At 38.5% G+C, this 19,190-nt stretch overlaps 1 protein-coding gene across 6 annotated transcripts in view; it reads left to right on the forward strand.

Moving 5' to 3' along the window:
* Nucleotides 1-15,081, forward strand: part of NPAS3 (neuronal PAS domain protein 3) — a 344,422-nt gene extending 329,341 nt beyond the window's left edge. For all 6 annotated transcript variants that reach the window (XM_075192988.1, XM_075192989.1, XM_075192990.1 and 3 more), the window contains one exon: nt 9,212-15,081. In XM_075192988.1, coding sequence (XP_075049089.1) covers nt 9,212-10,608 — 1,397 coding nt within the window. In that variant the 3' untranslated portion in view covers nt 10,609-15,081. The remainder of the gene's footprint in view (nt 1-9,211) is intronic.
* Nucleotides 15,082-19,190: the final 4,109 nt, after the last annotated feature.

A 19,190-nucleotide genomic window follows, 5' to 3' on the forward strand; every position in this document is an offset into this window, starting at 1 on the left:
GGAGCTACATGGGAGATCTGTCTGCTTCCCCTTGCCTGTCAACACTAATAGATACAATGTCACCATCACTGTTTATATAGCACCACAAATTCCGTAACGCTGTACAGAGAATATTTGTCATTAACATCAGTTCCTGTCCCAATGGAGCTTGCAGTCTAAATTGCCTAACACAGACACACACACTAGGGTGGCGATGGCTAACCTGTGACACTCCAGGTGTTGTAAAACTACAAGCCCCAGCATGTTTTGCCAGCTATCAGCTAGATATCTACTGGCAAAGCATGCTGGGCCTTGTAGTTTCACAACACCTGGAGTGTCACAGGCTAGCCATCACTGCACTAGGGTTAATTTTGTCAGTAGCCAAGTAACCTAGCAGTATGTTTTTGGAGTGTTAGAGGAAAACGGATGACCAGAGGAAACAAACGCAAACACAGGGAGAACATACAAAATCCGCACAAATGAGGCCATGGGTGGGAATGGAACTCAGCGCTGTGGGCAGAAGTGCTGACCACTGAGCCACTGCTGATTGTAACTTAGATATATCAGTGGCTGACATGGCAGCTGCTGTAAAATCCAATTTGCACTGAATTTAGCAAAATTGTCCATAAAGGAAACCTGTGACAGTCTTCCTGGTTGAAAATAACAAATATGAAAAAATAAAAGTAAAATAGCTATGTTTTCACATCCTATAATTGCGGCATACCCTATATAAAGTACAATTATATGTTATCCATATACTTGGTAGAAGAAGCTGATTCATTTTTACAGTAACATTCTAAGGTTTCTTTCATTTGATTACAGTAACTATAGAAAAATAAGTGCATTTTTTTTATTTATGCCTGATTTGACTTGTATAATGCTTTTCAAATAAAAATAAATTTATTTCACTTTCTAACCTAAAAAAAAGTCCTCACCTGACCCAAAAAACAATGTGGAATCCACTATAGCCACACAAGGTTGTTAAGAAAATAATTCTTCTGACAGGACATGCTTCTCTCTGGTTCCATTCGCTCCTTGACTTCAATAGAGAAGAGAAAGAGAGAAGCAGATAAAGTATTGTCTGAAACCTTACTGCACCTGCAAAATATCACCAGCGCTGATAAAATCAGTGGCTAGCAGAGGTACACACAAATTCTTTCAATGGGGCCCAATGAATTCTTCCTCAAGATAGTGGTTATTTCCATGCTGAAGACTAGATATAGACCCATCGCATCTTATAATGAAACAAGACCTCTATGCTAATGTAGAGAAATGAATCCAGGCAGTTTTGCATGAAACCATCAGCAGTCAAGTTACAGACATCAAACAATGGGCCTCCAACCATTCAGACAAAAATAAGATATTTAATAAAGAAATTGAAGTTGCTCAAATCAATTTATAGGCTATAGCAGGTGCATGAACGGGTGGGGTTATCCTAAAAGGAACAAACACAGAGAGATCCCCAGCACACTGCTATAGCCAGCAACATATCTGCCATTCTTACTGTAGATAAAAATGCAAAAGTCTTAGTTGCACACATTTGCAAATGTATGTTAAAGCCACCTGCCTCTCCACGGTGCTTTTGCTAATAGGGTGGTCCTAACTCTAAACCATGAGAGTCCCATATATTTGGGCCATACATATGTGTTTTTAAATTGAGAGCTAACTTACCCCAGAAGCCTCCAAATAGCAATCCAATGTCAGCACTCCCCCTCAGCTACTGACACCAACATGCCTCTCAGACAAATAAAGAATTGAAAGTTGCTCAAATCAATTTATAGGCTATAGCAGGTGCATGAAAGGGCGGGGTTATCCTAAAAGGAACAAACACAGAGAGATCCCCCAGCACACTGCTATAGCCAGCAACATATCTGCCGTTCTTACTGTAGATAAAAATGAAAAAGTCTTAGTTGCAAATAAGATATCCGTAAACATTAAATATTTTTTCTACAACAAAGACTAAAAGACATATCAGAATATACAGACAACTGTGGTGGTAAGGTTAACCTGCGACTCATATGGGTTCTATAGAATGTAATTGATTTCATGCCCTATCTGTCGGAACTTTTTACCTGAATCCTGCCTGACTGCGCGATCAACATGTGAGAATTGGATACGGCTCACAAGAACCTAAATAATGCCCAAGATAGGGCAGCTACCTCGGGATATAATGATAATGTTACAATGTTGTCTTTGGAAAGAGGTCCTGATTTCAGCTTCCATACCAGAAGGCTTCTTCTCACATACAGGGGTTAAAATCCTATTGTTTCCAGACCTTGCTCTTGAAACGCTAGTGTGACAAGGAAAATTCCATCCTGTGACTTCTTTTAAGTTAGATTCCGATGAGGATTTTCTGTGCCGCCTTATTGTGGAGTGGAATGGCCAGCAATAACTATAAGAAACGTCTCCAAACATGTCATCTTCCTCAACACATTAGACCACCCTCAGCTAAACTATGAGCGTACCGAGTGCTGGAATGACTCAGCAATTCTATGAACTACAAAATCCCCATAGCAGCTTTAACATCTACATAATGACAACTACATAACATAATTCTTCTACAAGGGGATACAGGAGGTTAGGCTTTTATCTGGGACCTTCCTGGAAACTGTCCTCTTTATTTGGGGTTCTCTTACTGTCAGATTGGCTCTGGAAGGAGTTATCCACTACCAGATAGTGTTCCTTATATTGTGTATACTTTTGTTCATTAAATGATTACACACCACACTACACATATTAATGTGTTTACTGGCACTCACTGTACCCTGCATACAATGAGGTACCTTTATGCTGGGATGCAGGTTTCAATGTTTTGATCAAAATATGGATAATACCTCATTTTTTCATTTTAGTAGATACACACACATATACAGTGTTAAGGACAAGCACTGACAACAGGTGTCTTTTTGTTTTGTACTCATTCTACCTTACCTCCCAAAGCTGGTAAAATAGAAAAATTCTGCATACATTGTACATTTTAGTCACATTTCACTTAACCATAACAATACAACTCTTACAACTTCACATCACATATCAATAACTTTCTACACAAGATGTAGTTGAGATTGTTTTTACACCAGAACTACAAGACAAATTGGCCATGTGCATTTACTTGACAAATAAAAGGTTTTCTCCATTTCTCAAACTTTTAATAATACCCCCCCATTCCTCTTTCCCCTTCCCCTTCCCCCTTTTTCCCATTCTCCCTCCCCTCCAGCTTCTCCTTCACACCCAAGACATTTTTTTTTCTATGCAGTATTAGCTGTATTACTGGTGAGGAAGATCCAGTACACTCCATCTTCTGACTAATAGTTGGCTCAGGCTTAACAATATAGCTCCTATGCGTTTACATTGCATAAAAATAACCTTCAATGCAAATCTAGTTGCTAATTTAGAGAATGACTCTAACACTTGAACTCTAAACAGTTATAACTATTTTTGTATTTATTTTATAATGTAATTTTTCTACTGTTGTGGTTTCACAAACAACATGTACAGTTATAAGAAAGAGAAAACATAACCTCATTCAAATAACCTCTTTCTAATCACTAGCAATTATCTAGTCCTCACCAAGTCCTAAAATATGATCAATCTAATTTCACATGACAAATAGCACATCATAGATTTTACTTTGTAATTATTTATTCAACAGAAAAATAACCCAACATGAAGAAGCCATGTATGGAAAGTTAGTGCATGCTTACTGCTTCCCTATCAGTAAAGATAGTCATTGAACCAGATGTTGCTAATCAAGTGCACTTCATTATATTATAAGGACTGCTCTGATTCAAGACACTCACGTTTTTTAAACGATTGACAGTTCTATTCGACAATATTTTTCCATTAACGCCATACCAGAAATCTCCATTTTCACTCTCTGGTGGCCTTTAAACCAGGATTTCAAGGCATACTTATCAAAGAAGTGACCTGTATAAAATAACCTAGACTGAAAGAAATACATCACCACACTGCTTCAGTAACCAGGAAACCCAACATCATAGTGGACACTCACATCCTCCCAGATCAGATGAGTTATTTGCAGAGTGTTGAATATTATCCATCAAGCACATAACAGTTAGATAACATACATTCTTTTAGTGCTTACTGCAGAAAAGGTGTTCAACAGGGTATATTGGCAATATATGGAAGTTGTTCTTCTCCATTTCAGTTTCCTTCCTGAACTAATTAACAAAATCCTAGCCATGTATCATGATCTGAGAGCCAGAGTGACCAATGCTGGATTTTTACCTGAACAAATTGACATTTGCAATGGTACCAGGCAAGGATGCTTTCGGTCACCTATCCTTTTTCCCTCTGTATTGTACCCCCTGTACTACTTGTTTGCTTTTACCCTGGCATTAAAGATCAAAGTTTTCAACACCGGCCTCCACCAATACTAACGGCATCATTTAGAGTTAGGAATAAGTCCAGAGAGAAGGTGCAATTTTGCATCCTAGCAAAACGAAGTTTCACTGAAAGGGGAGGGGGATTCAAAGTATGTAGACATATTTAGAGTTGGGATGGGGAGCACCCTAGCTGAAATCTAAATCACTGTGAAAGTAAAGCTGCCCAGTATTTTTGTGCTACATGCAAAAGCAGGCAGTGTTTGTCCTGCTTGCAATAAATAAATGCATATACTCACCTTGCATCACTACATGGTTTGGTTTTACACCCTTTAGCTGGATGTGCTCCTAGTTTTAAATGAGGAACAAAGTCTCTACATTTGCAAATTACACTAATTACTCTCGATCAACCCATTTTTTCACTAACCAATGCTTATTGTGTCCTTTTGGAGTTCAGCAAATTTGATTTAAAAGTAAATGATACAAAATCAGAAGCACTTTAAATATAAATCTCCCAGAAATATGAAAATTAATAGAAATCCTTTTCCAATTTCAATGGAAGAGAACTTCGATGAGATACTGAGGAATTCAGCCATCATTACATTTATGCTATTAAGGGGGCAATGCGAGGACCCGCGGGTGTGTTATGTATTTTAGGAAGGCCTGGACAGTAAACAATTCCTCGCATTGCCCCCTTAATAGCATAAATGTAAGAGTCGAGATTTAAAGTGACGTTAATGTCAGTGACGGAATGTTCTAATTCCAGCACTCTTCATCCAATTGGAATTGACAGCATTTCGGAATTACAGCAATCAGAATTGCTGTAATTGCTGTCTACATTATCGTCTTTGCCAATGTGACTACCACCGAAAAAGCACATAATAACATAAGAACAATGGTGCATGACTTTCCCCATAGTTTTCATCCAACTGGTCAATTTCAAATTGATTCTCCAGAATACATAATTTATTCAGCCCTAACACGATATGCATTTCGGAGAAAATGAGAACCAAGTTTAATGCCCAAGGACTCTGAATGTTACAAATTAGATCAATCGATTACTTATGTTCCACCAAACTCCAAATTCAGTACTATCTATACTACTTTTTTCTTTGAGAGGAAAAATCTCTATCTTATACAGGTATACAATCCATGTTAACATTTAGCATGGCAAAATTGACTATAAACTGAACACTACATAGAAGAATGGTGCCATTATTTGGAAAATATTTCCAAATCTTCTATATGTATAACTGAAAATGAGAACAGTTATAAATCACTAGATTGGTATCTGACACACAAAACTCCCAACATGTTTATAAAGCTTCAAGTCATGGGGAATCATCTTCTCAACTGTTCAGAAATCAGTTAATCCCTGATCCTTTGCGACATTAAAAATCCTATAATGTTCTTGGTTGCTTCTTCCAAGAACTATATGTATGAAGAACTACAACTACTAGGATCACCCTTTAATTTGAATCTTGGAAGCAGACTTGGTGATTGGGTGGAGGGGGAGTAATGTAACTCCACTTTTTTTCTTTTACCCTTTCCAGTCTCCCCAAACTGTTTCTACTCATTCAGCTAGAATTTCTGTTTTTTTTGCACTAGAATGCTCTTTCTACATTATAAAAACTAAATTTTTAGGCACTAATGTCAAATTATATAATGAAGTGGTGACATTAATTTATTAATCATTTTATCACTTTAGCTGTCATTTAATGCTACATAAATACAAACTGCCCACTTTTCAATTGATATGTGTTTGTCTCTTTATACTTTTTTTCCTGTTTATAATACCTCTTCATTATAAAATTAGGCATATCTGCTGGGACTGATACCTTAACCGCTGCCTTGCATGGGGTCCATCAAGCCTACATACACATGAAGGAGTCTGGAAAATTATGTAAACATCATTCCTTACATCCTACCAATGTACATCGAAAAAAATACATCCACGCAGGGCTACCACAAATTGCTGGGGCCAGTACAAATGTAACAGACAGGGCCCCCTCTTTCCTACTTTCACCCCACTCTCATTTTTAAATTATTCTCTACCCAACATTTGCCTGCCACCCCCGATTCTCTACAGTCACCCCCCCCATCCCCCCTGGTTCCATGTAACCCATGCAGTAGTTTACTTGCCTTCCTGCGTCTTCTTGCTGTCTCCCTTCGGCTCCTCTGCAATGACAATGCTGTGATGTTGTTAATTTCATGAAGTCAGCGATGCCCCAGGGAGCCTCTCTGCCTTGTCGCAGCTCTCTGCCCTCAGGGCACCTGGGGAGCAAATTGTGGCAACTGTGGGGCCCCGACATCTTGGAGTGGAGGCAGATATGCCTACAAGAGGGCCCGCTACCGCATCCTTAATTATGCAGAGAGGTCTCTCCTCACATCACCTCTCACATATCAGGAGCAGCTGCTGCCTACAAATGGCGGCTACTACCTCCCTTAATTCACTGCAGTGGCCCCGTCCCCTAATATATTTGTCTGGGACCAGGGCTGGTGGGGCCTCACTCTGCCGTTGGGCTCCATACTGCTATTCTCCCTGTACCCCCCTGATGGCGGCCCCACATCCACATTGCTCTAACCTTACAGAATCAGTGCAATTCACCTCTGAGCTACTGTACCAAATATCCGAAGATTGCACCTTTTCCCATCCATAAAAATGTCAAAATGATGAACTACTTTTTAAAGGCATAACATAGTTTATGGATTAGGAATATGCTAATTTTCTTAAAGCTTTTGACAAATGAGAAATGTATTTTCTTCATGCACTACATACAGTAATGTATAATTCCTAAGGTTCATTTATGGGACAGAAAAATGCAGTGCGCCATCTTTGTAGAAATGACCAGTCTGGTCATACATAGAAGCGTGTCCCCTTTCCACTTTTGGGAAGTACGCAGCCATAGGTGAGATTGTGATCTAAGTTGGAAACTGTGATGCCAGCAGTGTAAGAAAAGTCACACGAGACTCCTGACAACTATTAATTTAATCAAATTTTCCATTGTTCTACTAATTACAATTCACTGGATCCTCAACTATGTTGTGAGAGTGTGGGACCATTGATGATGCCTTTATGTACTGTCACATTTAAACATTTTTTTTTTTTTTTACTATATTGGTATTTGTGGATTCATAAAATACACCAATGTCATTAGATTAAAAGTAATGGCTGATTCCCAAATTTCTGACACTTCAGAGGACATGTAAAAATTAAGTTGATTTGTAGGGTTAAAGAGTCTCAGTGGTTGCACACTAAACCAGGAGCCCTTACAGCTCATTTAATTATCCCAACCTGTAACACAAAATTAAAGGGGGATGGGTCTCGGAGGCATGTGCACTTGTATCAAATATAATCCAAGCATATTATCTGTGCATTTTAACTAAATACATTTCTATGATGATGTGTATACAGAGCTATAACTAGAGTAGTAGCATTAGCACAAGCCCTTGGTTTGGTCAAGAAATGTTGACCACTTGTCCACTGAAATTTGATAGGGGTGCAATTTTATATAGGTTACATTTATGTGATTACATTTCACATTGCTCCCTTGAAAACAGGTACCACATTATCTCTTCCCAGATGCCTGCTCTGATAACCATTTCATGTAACTTCAAATGTCTAAAATTTTGCTATACAATCTCTTTCATTTTGTCTCTGTACCCAGGAAATAGAAATTCCTAGTTACATCTCTGTATGTATATAGAGTGGCTGTAAAAAGTATTCACCTTCTTTTGCATTGTTCATATTTAATGGGATTCTTAACCCTGATCAACACAAAATGTTCTGTAAGGTCAAATAAAAAAATGAAAATACAACAGCAAAGTTTTTACTTTAATTACAAATGCATAATAGAAAATAATTGATTACAAAGTATTCACCCCCTTGTTTTAGTGATTGGTAGAAGTCACATTTGATTGTAAAATAGTATATTTTGGTAAGTCTCAACCAGCTTTACTCATCTGGACCCTGCAGTTTTCTCCCATTCTTTTTTACAATATTGCTTGACTTCCATCACCTTGGATAAGGACCATTGGTGAACAGCAATATTCAAATTGTGCTACAGGTTTTTGATGGGATTGAGGTCTGGGCTTTGACTGGGTCACTGCAGGACAATTTTTTGTATATAAGTCACTCCAATATAGATTTTGCTGTATTCTTTAATTCATTGTCCTGCTGGAATATAAATATGTTCCCAAATCTTAAGCCTCTTGCAGACTGTAGCAAGTTTTTCTCTAAAATGTATATATACCTTGTTCCATTGATTTTAAGTTTTGCAGTCCTTCTGATAAATGTCAGATTTGTGAAGACAGGTTTTGGTCCCATGGACAGTTTCTTCCATCTTTTCTATGGAAGACTCTTTCAGATTTAATATAGGGCCCTTGATGGCCTCATTGACAAGTGTCTCAGTTTTAGAGGACATCATGTTGCTGTTTGTACAATGTTCTCTCCATTTCTTTGTGATGAGCTTGACAGTGCTTCGGGAATATTAAAATCTCTTAAATATGCTTATAACCTTCCCCTGATTGGCGCTTTTCAATTACCTTTGCTTGGTTTTGCTTGACATATGCTTTGATCTTAATGATGAAGGTCTTGTTTGGAATTGCACGAAACCAACCTTGGGACCTCTTACAGACAGGTGTTTTATTTCAAAATCAATTTAAAGGCTTTAATTGTACACAGGTGAACTACAAGCAATTCATTATATGACCTCTGAAGACAATTACACCAGGGTTTATTTACGTGTATCTTGCATATTTATGTAGAACTGCAACCAAAAGGGATAACAATGTTAACAAAAATTGTCTGTTTTTTATTTGTATCTGAAGCATGAATTTATCACGAAATTAGTGCAAAATAATAATGTTATGATTTTTAATCCCTACAGAGGATAATGATAATCCGAAGTCAGATGGCAAAGGGAACCTTTCAGAGCAAAGTGAGGATCCAGAGCCAGACCGTAAGCAGCCTGGGCCTCATTCTGACCCAGAGATGAACTGTGATGAAGAGGCCAACAGCTCAAGTGATGCCTGCAGTGAAGAGAGTGAAGAAAGTGAAGACTGCGAGGTTAGGAAGGCAGAAGAGGAGTTGGATCCAGGAGGGTTGAGTGCGTTAGGGGGTATTAGTGCTCTGGGAGCACTTGGCCCTATGCACATTAAAGTAGAACGCTATACAGAGAGTGAGACGGATATGCGTGGACCCGAGTCCCTGAGCTCTGACAGCGTTAAAGACTCTGAGAGTGGGGAGGAGGAGGAAGAAGAAGAGAGGGGAATCTGTGTCACTGGGGTTCTAGGCAGACACCAGCGGAGGAAAAGAAGGAGGAGAAAAGGGTTAGGACCATGTGGTGGACGCAGGAGGCGTCTCTCTGGGGGATCCAGTCCCAGTGGGATAGAGGGTACATTGGGGGATCCTCCAAGACTGCTCCCTACCACTCCTCCCCCAACAGGAAGCTGTTCTTCATCTGTGCTAAAGATCAAGACAGAAATGGCAGAGCCTATCAACTTTGATAATGACAGCAGTATTTGGAACTTCCCACCTAATCGAGAGATCTCACGCAATGAATCCCCTTATAGTATGACAAAGCCTCCTGCAGGAGGTGAGCACTTCTCCCCTTCCCCATCCTCCTCTGCTGCTGCCCCTCCTGCCCTCCATGTTTCCATACCAGACTCTGTTCTCACACCCCCAGGCGGGGCTGAGGGAGCTGGGCGCAGCAAAGCCCAATACTCTGGATCCTCAGGGGGCTTGGGTCCGGTCAACTCAGACCCACTTTCACCTCCACTCTCTGCCTCTCCCCGAGAAAAACCTCCCCAGACAGGTGGCCCATCAAATTCCCTTCTGTACGCAGGAGAGCTAGAAGCACTACAGAGGCTTCAGGCAGGCAATGTGGTCCTTCCTCTTGTACATCGTGTGGCAGGAACTCTTGCAGCCACAGGAAGTAGTGGACAGAGGGTGTACACTACAGGCACCATTCGCTATGCCCCAGCTGAGGTGACACTCGCCATGCAGGGGAACCTGCTCCCTAATGCCCACCCTGTGAACTTTGTGGATGTAAATGGCCCTGGTTTTGGTTTGGACCCCAAAACCCCTATGGAGATGCTGTACCACCATGTACACCGATTAAACATGTCGGGCCCATTTGGAGGAGCGGTGACTGGCGCTGGTCTTACCCAGGTGCCTGCTGCCAGTGTCTTCACAACAGCTGAGGGAATTTTCTCCTCCCTTCCTTTCCCAGTGTACAGCAATGGCATCCATGCAGCACAGACTCTAGAACGTAAAGAGGACTGAGGAAACAAGGAGAAAAATTAATGAAATACAGAGAGAAGGAGGAGAAAAAAAAGAACAGACTGCAGAGAGTAGAGAAAGATGAAATAAAAAAAATGCAGAATGTAGTTGGCTATGTACTGGTGTTAGGGGCAGCTAAACTTGGCCACCCCATGTCTCCTCCACTGCTCCCTAATCCAAAGCCGCAAGAGGAGGTGTTCCTCAGTCCTATATGTTAATACCCTCCTTCAAAACGTTCTGGGACCAGTAGCCCCGTCTTCCGAACCTCATACTAATAGCAGGGCTGCACAAAATCTTTGCTCCTCCATTTTCCCCCTTTCTGCGGCTTTGGTTTAGTTGGCAGATGCCTTTCCTGAGGACCGCTCGCACTGTGCCCGTTGCTTCTTTACTTAGAGGAGGTTGCAATGGCTGCGTTCTGATCCTTTACATCCTAAAATTTTCCAGCACTTTGACTCACACCTTGATTCCCCTCTTTTTGACCTCAGAACCCTTTATGGGCTTCTCTAACTACTCACCCCGTCACTGCCAAAATACTGAGACATTGCTCACATTATTTGTAGTATTTATTTTACATAATGTTGGGACCTTACCCTCTCTGCTGCTAGAGCTTAGAGCCATTATCTCTTTAATTGCCAGAGGCGCAATGCTATGCATGCTGCTGTGGCAGGGAAAGAGTTAGCCTGGCTTGCACTACTGGATCCTGGAAGTGTAATCAGCCTTGCATTAACCCCCACATTGTTAAAGGGGGGGGTTCAAACAGTCACCTTGACAGCTGTGTATTGATGTACCAAGATGCCTTGTCTTTTCAAGGGGAATGTATGTGTGTATATAATTAAGATATTGTGTCACACACATGTCACATGCAGGAAAGAGAGATGTCCACACCACACCCACTATAGTAAACCTTTCATCAGGTGGCTACTGTCACTTTAAAAAAAAATTATACTGGGTGAAAATACTGCTATCCACAGGATCTAGACTGGGGTTGAGCCCTCCAGCTGTTACTGAAGCATCTGTGATAAGAGTTTCAGCAACAGCTTGTGGAGCAAAGATTTTACCCTCCCTTATTGCAGAATTGCTGCTCATCTAAATGATGTTGCAAATTCTATGTATGAGGGCTGTAAGGTTAAATGTACGACTACAAAATTCAATGTCCCAAAAAATCCTCCAAATTTAGATTAATTGGTTTCTTTTTAATATATAGTCATCACTTACCCTACCAAATCTATTCGTTGTCAGCGAGACTCAACTCACAAAGATAGCAAAATAATGGCACCCTGTATAGAAAGTAATTACTGCCATTTTCTGTTATTCCAAACATATAACATTTACCATTTACGGTAGCTACATTTTAATCCACAAAACTTCCTTAGTAAATGAGAAGAAATTGTAAGGCAGATGTTTAACATCTAACACAAGAGCTTCCTTTCTGCTGCCTGATCAGAGTTCTGAAGGAGTTCTGAAGGATCAAACGTAAATATAAGTTTGATGCCTTCGTTGCCTTCTCTGGTTATGAGGAGTACATAGTTGGGTTGTGGGGAGCAGTAGGTGGAGGAGCTGTGAGTAGCATTTAGGAGTTGGGTTGTCAAGAGCACTCAATGTTTGAGTAGTTGCTGGTGAAGGAGTTGTGGGGCATATTGTATAATTGGATGAATTAATAATGTTCCATTAGAAAGTCATGGTGAGCATTTCGTCAGAAAAATGTGAACATTTTTTTCAAATTTTCTGATTAAATTCTATAGTATTAATCTCTCACCTCGAACTAACTCTAGGAAAATAAAAACCCTTTCCTAATACATCAAATATGCTAATAACCCTTTCTCAGATTGGGGACAGGGAATTTATTTTGGTTCAAACACAATATAACCATTTTTGCTGTCAGAGAGGCTTGGAACATGGTACTTGTAGGCCACTGAGATGATCAGCCATTTTGGTGCTTCAACCGATCTCTATAACTTTATAAGCAAGGTTATTTGCCCAAGCAAAATAACAATAGTGGCGGAATGATATGTAAACAATGGTTTACTTTGTGGATTATTTTTATTGCACAAAACACTTTACTGACCCGTCATGTTTTTGCTGTTACGTGTTGCGTGTCCTCACCAGCATTGTGTTTATCTGTTATACTTTACAGTAAGTGGATTAAAAAGATAAGACTTAGAAATCATCTTAACCTCCATATTTTTTTAGTCATAGGTTTATATAGCATTTCTACTCTCCGTCTAATGCACTTTGACGGGTTTAAAGCCCAGTTTAAAATTCTGGCAAATGACTAACAAATATTATTGTTTTTTTATGTTACTCTCAGTAAGAAAGTCTCTCCCAAAATGATAAAAAGGGGCAAGGGGGGATATCAGGATAAAATAAAAAGATGTTAATAACAAAGCAAGTACAGATACAGGCTTTTGTTTCAGTTATCATGAATAAGAAGGGAAAAAAAATCTGAGTCATTCAGAAACCAAAAGTGTGACGTTTCATGGAATAATGGGTTTTTATTTCCTACTTCCAGTCTGTTTGGCAGCTTATCCGTGAAACATCTATTACCAGGTGTGAGACTTTGTAATGTGTTGCTTCGTGTATTAAAAAAAAAAAAAAAAGACAGATCTAAAGAGATTTAAAAAAAAAAAAAAAAGAACCATTTCCGAGTGTCTTTTAGCTGTCTCATTCCGATTTCAACGTGTGTTACAATATGCAGTATATTCTAAGCTAATGTGATTGTTTATATCTGTTGTCTTCTCTGTGCTTTTAAAACTGTAGTCTGGGTCTGTCACGTTCTTTACTCCCTGTGTGTCAGTGAATCAGTGGTACCTGGGGGCTCGTGGATGTTTGTATAGTGGCAACGCTGCTTTCACTGTTGGTACACCCTATGGGTAACTTTGCTCTTTTTTTGTTTTAATTTTTGCTATCGCTTTTACTGTTGTGAAATTTCAGTACTCTGTCTTAATGACTGTTCTGTAATTTTTACCTCTGTCCCGTGTCTGTCTTTCCCGCATAACCAAGCAAGAAAACATTTTCAGAAAGCCGCCTACATGTTTTGTGCAGGGGAGGGAAGGTTAGCTCTCTCGTCTTTCCCACATGGAGATGGGCATCTCTTCAGCCTCATCGGATTAGCTGGAGCTGTAGAGATGTTGATCTGTAATATCAGTAGCCTACTGTACTATCTAGAGGAGGCTCATTATTGGTGATAGAGACATAAAAAAGTATCATACTTTATCGAGTCCAATCAGACTTTCTTTGCAATTGTCAGCAGTCCATGCAGGCACATCTCTGCCTCTTGCAGAGTTCTTAAAGTCATTAGATTTGCCCTGGTAATTGCAATCAATGCCAGTTTGTCTCCATTACAGCTCTCCATTGAGCTGGAGTATAATCTGAATCCAGGCATGCTTCCTTAAACAATTGGGATGACTTGCCACAATCCAGCAATAGATGTGAGTGAGTTAATATGGAACATGCTGTTTTGGAGTCCAAAATTATAACAGCTCATACCGTGTGGACTCTTACTGCATTATACACAAATTACAACCTTTAAGCCTCCTCTGCTATGGCCTTTCATGTCTTCCTTCAGGGAAGGGGTTAACATGACACTGACCTTGGTCCTCTGTCAGAAGAATGGCTATTAATCTGGAGCCAGAAAATGCTAATCTAGAATTTTCTACAGATAGAATGGGTCAAAATGATGACTCCCTGCACATACTTGGTGGTACAAAACACTGAAATCTCACTTCAAAGTTTTATGTTTTACCCTTTGTCTTCCATCCTTGTTTTCTGTTTGTTTTAATTCCTTTCCTTTTTTTAAATATTTTTTTAATAAGTGTTTGTGTTGTGTCAAAAGATTAAAAAAATAATATTATTAATAATAATAAACTATTGAAGATTTCTGGTTATTTCAAATGAGCAAATTTAACAGCTGCTTTGAAAATAAATTGTCTGACAATTTGCAAAAATGACAAGAAAGTCATTTTTATTTGTGACGACTGTGTCTGTGTTTTTAACTATTTCTTGTAAATTAATATGAAAACTTTAAGAGGTTGGTGCCACTTTGGTTAATTATTCAAAATTAACAAGGGAGGGTTAATAGGAAATAGACAGAATTGTACCTGTAATCCCAGCAGTGTTACCAACTTAAACGTTTAAAAATATATATTAAAACGTTTAAAAAATGCGAAAGTTATGGGTACGTTTTATTGTGTTTTGAAAACTAACTCAGTTTTAACTCAACGTGCCTCATCTCTTGTAAAAAAAAAATAAGAAAAACATTATTTTTCCATTAACCATCAAATTAATAAGGTGCAGAGAAAAAAATAAAAAAAAACAAGCAAAAAAAAAATCTGTACATAATTTCATTTTTTTAAACAAGGTTCTTTTTTATACTTTTCTAGGCCTGCTTACACACCATACATGCTGTCTTTTATGTAAATTAATTTTTTGATTCATCCGGCAGGTACCATTTTCATAATAAACTTTACATTTTGGATTTGTTTGCAGTTTTGGCATCTTTTCTTTCACACATTAACACCATCCTGATCAGGGATTATCTAATTGTTGGGGCATGCGTTTTTTTTCTTATTCTCTAATTGTGGGTGGTTCTATTTGTTCCAGTTCATTTATAGAGGAAGCAAAGTTTATTGCAGTGAATAGTGCACCAGATCTGATGGTTTACATGCAGATCTTTGCCAACCTACTAGGTTAACAGCAATACATTCTGCTTCGTCTGTAGACATTATACCACTACAGGAGAAAGGTTTTTTATTTAAAGTCATGATTAATAAGGTATGTTTTTTTTTCTAGGCTAAATAGTACATCTTTTTGGTACTAAATCTCGCACAGGATGAAGGATATGTCTTGCGTATGTTATGCTACCAACTGAAATAAGGGGGAAAGGGAATTCTTTTAGTAAATATTCTCCTGTTTATTTGGCTATCGATGCAGAATAATTTGGATGTGCTTGATATATCTGCTTGAAAGGTGGGAGTTGAAATATTGGCTATTCATCAGCTATACCTCTTTCTTATTACATTCTAAAAAGGACACAAGAGGGCTGTAGAGGGCTCATGTAGAGTTGAACATATGTCTGCTTTATTTGAGTAAAATTTGCTTTTACATTCTGCGCCTGCGTACAAAATGTATATGTCAGTATGCAGATTTTGGTGCATCTTACACTTGCGACTTCTAACAACTGAATAGGCAGAATGGAGAAGGGAAGGAGTAGGCAAGCGTAGAGCGTGTAAAGGGTGTGTTCATGTAATTGCCACTCATGTAGACCTGGATGCAGATACATGGGTGAAGAGGTAAATTTCTGGCAGGTGCTGAAGGACTGGTGCAGTGATGATGGTGATATGTAGCTCTAGCTAGCCAATGATTGGCTGTTTGCAGAATGACCTCTAACTGATGTAAATCATTACTATGGCTGCTACATTATATGACGTTGCAGACATTTCAATGTTTGCAATACTTTATTAATATTTCCGTTTGGACTATGGTAGCAGAGAAGATTGCCATTTGATTTTTTTAATGGGGAAAACAAAAGATGTTTGTATTGAATTTAATTTCCATATAATCACATTTCATATTGAACATGCAACTTTAACATTTATTAATAACAATTTCAAGACACTATTCTCTTTTGTGTACATTGTGTATAAGTAGGGTAATATGACTGTAGCATTTACTACTAACACTATTAAGTCTCATCTCTATGCTACCTGTATGCTATCGTGGTTCGAAAGTTTACACACTTGTTACTCGAGCGTACACCTGGTACAAATGTTAGTGTTACACAGCTGGGCGCATCTTGAGATACATCTGACTGAATATATGCACATAAATGAGCCTTTTTTTTGTGTCCGCTTTTCCTGCTTACATGGCAAAAATGCGTCCAATTCTAAATGAGCCCCAAGGTGTACAAAACAGCCATAACTTACATTGTTACTGCAGCACAAGTTCTTAGTTAAGGGTTGGGACCCAAAACATGCGTAATATTTTAATATTATTTTGTACAAGACCATAATGTCGTATTCATTCATCTTCTTTTTAAAAATGAACTGTTCATTATTAACTTACAATTTCAGAAATATAAATAATAAAAGCACATGGACATTATATTGAAAACAACGTTCTAAACAAGATCCAGAAGCTTGACCACAAAAGTGTATATATATGGCAAAACAAAACCCTTTTTGTGACATTTGCCAATATAACCTGAGGGAGGAAAGAATTCCTTACTCCAACAATGGCAATCTAATAAATTGCCTATATTGCCTTCTACTCCATATAGCTGCAAATTCTGTTACTTGTAAGAAAGGCGTCCAATTCACATTTATATTATAAGTTTGCTATCATCGTTTCATGTAGTAAGAAATTGCACATCTTACCCACGCTTACATTAAAGAACTTCTTCCTATGCTCATGGTGAATGCATCTTTCATGTGCAATTGATGACTTCTTGTATCCTGTATGGTTCTTGATACAAAAAGTGAATTAAACTAAATTAGACAAATATTTGTATTGACCTTCAATATATTTATACATAATTATTGGGTCACTTCTAAGATGCCTTTTCCCAGCAAAGTAAACAAATCTAATTTGAACTTCTTTATAACTGAAAATGACCCTTCCATTCTTTTTACTAATAAGGTCACTGCATTTATCCCCCTTTTTTTATGCATCACAGGGTTTTGTTCGCCTTTGCAGCCGCTGCCTGGCACTGTGTGCACCTACTCAGCTTTCCTTTTCCATCTCAGTTTTCCCAATTGTATTCCATTTAATGTGGAAGTAGCATAATTATTACCACAATGTAGGCGTGTAATCCTACATTCATCTACATTGAATTTCATCAGCTATTTCAAGATCCAGTTTGGCAATTTTCCTTAATGTTAACTCCAGAAGCGGGACCATGGGAATTGATGATATTTGAGGTATAGTCAGACAGGATATGTATTTAAATCATGAAATACAAAGAAAGCACAATAATAAGTAAAAAGGGCAACATGACCAGCTAAAATAAAAATGAAGGAACAAATACATTATATATGCATATTAACCACAAAAGAAAGTAAAGTATGAAATGGTTGTATGAAGTGTAAAGCATGAAAAGTATGAGGTGGGTTGCACTGTTTGAACCAACGCCAATGTCACATTCAGGGAGACATTTATGAAAACTAGTGCACAAAATGCTTCCAGTATCACATATTTTCAATACTGTTTGTTATGCTGTGATGAAGACTATGTTTAAGAATTGTTGGGGTGATTTTTGGTCTTTATGAGTACAGCAGGTGTAAGGTGTAGCACAGATAACAGTCATGATGAAGCGATACAAAGCCAGATGCTGTGCTAACTATAATGCAGTATATATATATATATATATATATATATATATATATATATATATATTGATTGCTTGAAGTTGAGCTTAAAAAAACCCCCAAACAATCTGAAGGTCATTTCTGGAGCAAAATGCATGCACCTTAATAGTCCACCAGGCGCTCTTCACAGTACACCCCTTCTCTCCAGTTTTAGGAGCTGCTTCCACAAACTAAAAGTACACCTCAGTTTGTGGAGAGGTGAACTGTGCAAAGGTGTAAACTTCACATCAGTTCAACCTTCTACTCCTTTAATACCACCCAAGTTGTTTCTCCTGAATTACTGCCTGGTTTAGCCTTATATATAGCTATGAATAATCATGAGAGTGTGTGGACTGCATCTATTATAGTTGGCAATTTTGTGTGTGGGAAGTTTTTTTATTATGTTGCTTGGCCTGCATATCTCAACCAAAGAGCAACTTGCAGGCGCAAAACGGATCCCATTAAATGCATATGACAAAATTGAATTTTGCACAGGTTTGACCTGGTTAAAAGGGGCGGTGTGCCTCTTTACATGGTAAAGAACACCCCTTTATCTCATGTTCGTGAACTCACTTTGTAAACTGGAATCTCATTTCTGCTTTGATCCTCAAAAGAGGTATACCAGGGCACCTAGTCCACCCACTGCCTGTGCAGACTGCTGCTCCTACAAATGCACCCATGTTTGTCCACAACCTTATGCATCCCAGCAGAAATCTAGCAATTCAGGTTGGTGGGTCCAATGCAGAATTTGCGATGCAGATCGAACATATAAAACACACTTAATATGGAAAATGTCCGCCAGCAGATAGTTTGTCCTTATAAACTTCTTAGAATTTAATAGTAAGACATAGCAAGTTTTGTACTGGAGCAAACACGTAACCAATTTTCCTATACTAACTTTTGTACTGTGTTTTGACATCATAACACTTATTAGTCTCTATAGTAAATGAGTTTCCGTGATGGGTTGATGCAGAGGTCCCATATGTGTGCCCTGTGCATGCCTATAGAATAGTTTGAGCCACTGAAGTTTCACTGTGATCATATACTATGAGAATTTGATAGATCTAAAACTGACTAATATAATTTTATGTGAGAGTAATCAAAGTTAAACATTGAAAATTCTGAACAATACTTTAAAATGAGTATTTGGCAAACTAAGTAAATCCAGCGAGTTGTGATTATTAATGTAGAGTATTTTGATTTTTGGTTTTAGTGTTACGTGTCTGGGCTTCATGGCATGCGTCT

The sequence above is a fragment of the Mixophyes fleayi genome, chromosome 12 (assembly GCF_038048845.1).
Source record: "Mixophyes fleayi isolate aMixFle1 chromosome 12, aMixFle1.hap1, whole genome shotgun sequence".
Lineage (NCBI taxonomy): Eukaryota > Metazoa > Chordata > Amphibia > Anura > Limnodynastidae > Mixophyes > Mixophyes fleayi.